The 6,324-nt window shown below is 37.8% G+C and overlaps 1 protein-coding gene across 2 annotated transcripts; it reads right to left on the bottom strand.

The window, feature by feature from the left end:
* Nucleotides 1–3,406: 3,406 nt before the first annotated feature.
* On the bottom strand, nucleotides 3,407–5,131 carry LOC149843254 (RAF-like serine/threonine-protein kinase 20). 2 transcript variants are annotated; one of them, XM_089999685.1, is made up of 3 exons: nucleotides 4,855–5,129; nucleotides 4,304–4,733; nucleotides 3,407–3,488 (listed from the first exon to the last, which is right to left on the bottom strand). In XM_089999685.1, the coding sequence occupies exons 1-3, from the start codon at nucleotides 5,024–5,026 to the stop codon at nucleotides 3,482–3,484; spliced, it is 609 nt and encodes a 202-aa protein (XP_089855811.1). In that variant the 5' UTR covers nucleotides 5,027–5,129; the 3' UTR covers nucleotides 3,407–3,481. The 2 variants fall into 2 exon arrangements, with proteins under 2 accessions (XP_089855811.1, XP_089855809.1); XM_089999683.1 differs by having other exon boundaries at nucleotides 3,407–4,733; nucleotides 4,855–5,131.
* Nucleotides 5,132–6,324: the final 1,193 nt, after the last annotated feature.

Here is a 6,324-nt window from a genome sequence, read left to right as displayed (position 1 = left end):
ATATGACTTAATCTTGTGTTATGTGACATAGTCTGAGGATGAGGAAAATGACGGTTTGGTTTCACAGATTATGTCTGCTTGTTCTTACCATGTACAAATACTTTTGGCAAATGTGTTATTTTAGCATGATCGTTGTAATTTTTTTGAATTTTGAAAACTGCCATTTCTGCTATATATGACATCCCAACTTGTACTCATAGAGTAGGATGCAAAAGATTTATATGGTTTTGTAGAAACCCATATGGACCAAGTCAAATGAATAACACCATTGAAACATGGATTTTTTTAGCTGTGTATGGTTTTGTTGGAACTGTAGGCTATTATATGTATTTGCCATTCGACAGTAGCACAAAAGAACCAGAAAAATGACATTTAGCAAGTTTTAGTTGGGCTTGAACCGTGAAACGAGAACGTGAAACCTGAACTGAAAAGTGAAATATACGATGGAGTGTGGTCTTAGTTGTTGGCATGTTGCAATTATTGACTAACATCTTTCAAAAATTTACAAGTCAATTTCAATTTATTGAAGATCTTGAACTTAAAATGCTTTTGTTTTTGTTTAAATTCATTGATATTGTTAGACTGCTATAACTTAGCATGATGTTATTTGATTTATTTAATAATTTTAAAAAAAATCATGTTTTTTTAATGTTTTTTTGTATTTAATTGACTAATACTACATTTTTTTCATACAAAATCAAAAGTTAGCAAAACCCGAACGAGTCGTCTAGTGGACCCACCCCAAATCACGAGTCATTAGTGGACGAGCCTATTATCAGTCACTGGGTTTTCGAACATGCATGGTTTAATCACAGTGAAATGATGGTTTTTTTGTTCTTTTTTGATTGGTTTCTGATAGTTTCGTTAGTTAGAGAAACTTCACTTTCTAGTCTGAGCACAGGGGATCGATGGGTAGAAAGAGAAAGAAGGGCGGTTCAGCTGTGTTTCTTCTTGTTGCAGTTGTTTTGAGATTACTTTTCCTTTTCATAGATTCTTTTGTCACCAGTAGGAAAGAAGAGTGATGGAAAAGTCAAGAGGGAAGAAACGAGCAGAACCTAAGGCCGTAAAAACCCTCACAAATGTAGGAAAAGTGTGAAGGAAGAAGCAGGGATGAAGTGAAATGGAGAAACACAGAGGCCCATTTAGGTGTCGTAAAAAACGGGTAACGATGTAAACATCAATTTTGATTTGACTAATCCATTTAACCATGGTAACCTCTCAACCACGGTTAACATCACGGTTCTTCACATAACGATGGTTTTGTCAGACGGCTTAAAAGGTGGAGATGATTTTGGAATTTTGTACAAGGCATGGATGAATGTGGGTTAGCTGATGGGCACGTTTGAAAGTGAAAAATTGGTGGAAAAAATGAAAGTATAAAAGAAAAAATGGCAACTTTTTCACTGTTTCAAAGTTGCCTGAGAGATTGAAGGAATTTTTCCTATCAAAAATTGGTTTTGCATTAGGGCAACCATTCACCCACAACACAGCTCATTACATGAGGTTGCTACAATAAGAACTTCCACCATCTTCATCTTCCTCCTATCCACCTCTCTTTCTCTCTCTCTCTCTCTCTCTTTTGATCGAACCACCTTTTCTGAGAATGGCCCACCACCATTTTCAGATCTCTCTCTCTCTCTCTCTCTCTCTCTCTCTCTCTCTATATATATATATATAGTGTGTGGTCAATCACCCCTCTTTCTATGGTCGAACCACCTCTCTGAGAGCTACCCACCACCATTTTCAGATCTCTCTCTGAGGAGGTTGATCGACCGTCTCTCTCCCTCTTTAAAGATATTTACATTTTCTCACTCTATTTTTCTGATACTGCACAAACAAGCGAAAACTTTTCATTTAAAAAAGTTATCTTATCAAAACTACTTATAAGAAAAAATTTATTTTCCTATGAAAGATTAATTGCTTCCAAACGTGCGCCACACAAGACACGAAGAAAAACCCTTAAAATAAATAGTTAAGAATGTTTAACTTCTAATTTCTAAACAATAGGTTTAGAGTTCAAATCATATTATTTCATTTATGTTAATTTCGTCGTACGGACTCACCTTTTACTTAATATTCCATATCAAGTACCATATTTTTTTAACATCTTTATACAACTTTTCTTCACAATGGTCAAAGAGAAACCTGTAAGTTAACTCAGTCATTAACCTGAGTTAATATAGTAAAATGTCGAAAGTGCCCTTCATTCCCTTGTCCACTGTCCATGTCATTCTTTTTTCCTGTTGTGCTCAATAAGGGCAGTTACATTTTCATTTGTTTCAAGGGGCCCTCGTATTTTTTATTGTCAAGGGCAAAACAAAAACCTCTTAAATATTTTAAGATGTTGAAAATGTTATCAATTCTTTACTTTCTGATCTACCCACGTCATTCTTCTTTCGTTTTCGTTAGTATGCTCACTAGTACGCCATTTTTATTTGTGTCTAATATGTTGTTATCTCATGATCTCTGTTGACCGTTGTTAGAAAAAATATGTTCTGTAACGAGAATTTCAAAAAAAGTAATACCGGACATGAAATATCAGATAAAAAGGATTAGGAAATTACCCTTTCATTTTTAAAACAATGTACTTATTTTATAAAAGAGTCGGCTTAATAGGCTTAGCGTTAAGATCCTGTTCTCATCAGTGCTGCTTATTTAGCTTGAGGTTGTCATAAACAATGTTGTCAGTATCGGTGTGTATCGGCCGATAGTATCGGCAGAAAATCGATATGTTTCACCCTTGAATGGGTTATTTTTTAATAAATGTAAAAAAATACTAAAAAGTATTTCAGTATTTTTAATATTATTTAAATAGCCATAACACGTGTCATGTTCTATTGATACGTAATATTTTTTAACCGAGATTCACTTGAATATCTCCGCCGATTGACCTGAATAATTAGCCAACAGATACAGGCCGGTACCGATACTGACAACATTGGTCATAAATCTGAAGACAGCTCGGCAGCCTCAAAAATAAGCGAAGCTTTTTCACCTTAGCTTTGGTATGTTCAGCTCATTTACCAGCCAGCCTCAGTTCGAATGAAAAATATATCTTTTCAAAAACTCTATTAGAATATCAGACAAGTTAATATCCCTTTACTACTATTATTTTTTTCCTTTTGTAATTTCTCTTTACCATGGTTTCACTTTATAAAAAAAAATCATGATTATTTTTCCTTTTTCTGTGTATTCATTTTGATTTTCCCCTTCTTTGAATATGGAGCCCGGCTTTCCCAATCAGCTCCATATCCTGTTTCTTTGCTTGTCCAATATCATATATCTCCAAAATATTCTGTACAAGTGGTTAATAATTGATTAAAATCTAGGTCCCACGATCACATTCAGCGCATTAGGGCTATGATCCGGAAAAGAAAACAAAAAAAAAAGTGAAAATAAGAGATAAAAAAGGAATCAAATCCGATATTTCTCAAGAAATTTTTTGGTAAAGGTTAATAACAACCCTTGCCTCTGCTCATCCTCAGACCCTGCAATCAAAGAAAACACAGAGAACATATCAGCAACTCTTAGTTTGAGAAATCAAAATCAAACATATAGAAACAATAGAAAAAAAACAACATAGCAGCAATTCTTAGTTTGGAAAATCAACATCAAACAGAGAGAGAAAAACCAAATAAATGAAAACTAATAATGGCGGACACGCATGGGATACTTGTAGAATCGAAAGACGAGTAACCCACAAAAGGAAAAACGAAGGAATCGAATATGAACGCTGTGGATGTTCATACAGGAGAAAGAAAGAAAAAGGTAGTATTCAAACAGGTTGAATTCGGGGGCAAAGGAGAGCAAACTACAAATGGAAGGAAATACGGATGCAAATCATGAAAGGGAACGTTGCAGATGCTCTTCTGAAAGAAGGATTTGAATTCCATCTCAAACAATCAAACGGGAAATTGGTCTCATTCAGAAGCAACGCAGAGAAGAGCAGCTTCGGCGAACAGAATAGCCTTTACATTAACGAAAGAGATGCAGCACACAACAAAAACCAAGGGCTGCGATCCTTTTTAAACCATTTCCTTCATCTCCATGGAGGCAGCGAGTACACACAAAAAAGAAAAGAAAAGAAAAGGAAAAGATCAATGGTCTATGTTCAATCTCTCTCTTTTTCCCCCACTTCTCCTTTTTTTTTCTTGTAGGTCTACCGAAAAGACTTTCCTTTCCTCTCGGATATGTATAGTATTAAGGTATTTGTATGCAGAAAGTATAGTCGTTCTATTGCCAGTAATTGTCGTTATGAACCATGTGTAGATTTGAACTAGGGTTTCCCTGGATGTGATAATACCGTAAGGGTGACTCGATCGTCTTGAGCGCAGAATAGACGCATCCATCTACGGGGACGATCATGTGGTGACGGTAGTGGCCGTGAAACCTCGCTTGGGGGAGGATCTGGTGGATGCAACGGCCGGTTGCTGCTGCCGGAGCCAACATTTTTCCGGCAGATTTTGGGGGTTTCGCGACGAATTCCGCCAGCTTCAGGGACGGAGGAGGAGAAGGGGGTTTCTTGGCGTTGTTCCTTCGCGGGGAGAGGAAGGCCCTGATCTTCAAGGGGGCCGGCCTCCGACGATTGAACCGATCGTACTCCTCGATCAGATTCAGGAGGTCCTCGTCGGAAGTAACGGTGACGAGAGCATCAAGATCCTCCGTCGGCAATTGGCACCTCACGCACACAGAACCCGACTCCCCGCACAACTCTCCGAGCTTCACCGCGAGTTCTGTAACATAATACCACCATCACCGCACACATGAGCCCTAGACGATCTCCAACAAATCGTTCACCAGAAGGGAGGGGTAAACGAAAAAAAAACAATGAAGGAACACGGAGAGAAAACGAACCAGCAAAGCAGACGGATCGATCGACGGAGATGACCCTCGTCTCGCCGCCGAGGTAACGGAGCTTCCCGTCGGGATAACGAGGAAGAATCTTGCCGCCGTAGCTACACAGAAACTTTACCGTGCTGTTACAGTTTCCGGCGACATCGACGGAGCTGGGTGGACTTCCGGCCATCTGAGGTCAAGCCGAATAGAAAAGAGAGAGAAGAGAGGAGGCGATGGAAAAAGAGAGGGAAGGGAGAAGGCAGGCTTCTTGGGTCGCTCTCTCAAGCCTCCTCTCATCTCCCGAAGGGTCTATTTATAGAGTTTTAACCGCTTCTTTGACGTCAGGCTCGCAAAGCGTTCCCTTTGGACTCAAACCGGGACCAGCCACTGCCTTTGATTTTCTTTTTCTTTAAAATTTAATTTCGAATTTCATTTATTTTTTTTATTTTAATTAAAAAATAAAAAAATTTAAAAAAAAAAACAACTTAAAATTAAAAAACAACCTAATTTCTTCTTGCTAAAAAAGAAAATACGTCCCACTCTCATGTCGGTAATAATAAAGAAAATACATCCCACTCTCAAATCGAACCAGCCTGAATCAACCAATTGTAATTGAAAATACCCTTCCTAGATTCAATTTCATGAGCTGATTCAGGCTTCCTATTGAAACCAATATTGTCAGTATCGGTTTGTATAGGCCTGTACTGGCCAATACGTATCGTATCGGTAGCAAATCGATAGGTTTCGGTTATTTTAATGAGTTTAACACATGTCACGTTCTGATTAACATGTAATATTTTTTAATTATTTTTTTAACATCCATTATTTGAGTATCGGTATCGACCAATTCACCTAAATCATTGACCAAACGATACCGGGTCGATACCGATGCTGACCATTGATTAAAACCATCAGATCGGGCCCGATTTAGCAATATCAAAATAAATTAGCTCGGCAAGACTTTAATTGGATTTTAATCACTTTATACATATATATATATATATATATATATATATATATATATATATATATATATAAACTTTTTCTTTCTATTTTTTTAATTATATTATTTTTGTTTGTTTTTAAATATGAACCGTGTGCGCTTGGAAGGTGGCTGTGGGTCATTAGGGCGGGGAGTTATGCTTTGTTGAAAACTGAAGGAGGGATGGTTTTTGGATTCTTACACACATGGAGGTGAGTGATCATAGAATAACCGAATCTTATCTACCTTCCGTAACACGCATACGGGCTGTGGGTCCCACCGGTCTGCCTCTTTCCCTCTCTCTCTTTTTCTTTGAACTTTCTAGAATGACTATTGTATCCCTGAACTTTCTCTTTCCAAAAATGACAGGCCTACACCCAAAAAGTCAGACATGAGGGACTGCAACGTAATCGCATCATTTCGAGCAATAAGAAGAGGAGAGTGGACACGTGTCGATCTAGAAGCGATTTTTAGGCAAATCGGTATCGCTGATCGCGACCTTTTTA

This window comes from Nuphar pumila, chromosome 3, assembly GCF_984573655.1.
Source record: "Nuphar pumila chromosome 3, dmNupPumi1.hap1.1, whole genome shotgun sequence".
Lineage (NCBI taxonomy): Eukaryota > Viridiplantae > Streptophyta > Magnoliopsida > Nymphaeales > Nymphaeaceae > Nuphar > Nuphar pumila.
Note: the sequence above shows the minus strand (reverse complement) of the source record. Positions and strands in the feature narration are given on the sequence as shown.

Excerpts from the sequence above, each read along its gene's own strand:
- LOC149843254 (XM_089999683.1), bottom strand. The coding sequence starts at position 5,026 with ATGGCCGGAAGTCCACCCAGCTCCGTCGATGTCGCCGGAAACTGTAAC. Across the intron at positions 4,734-4,854 it reads TCGATCCGTCTGCTTTGCTG|AACTCGCGGTGAAGCTCGGA; the intron begins GTTCGTTTTCTC and ends ATTATGTTACAG.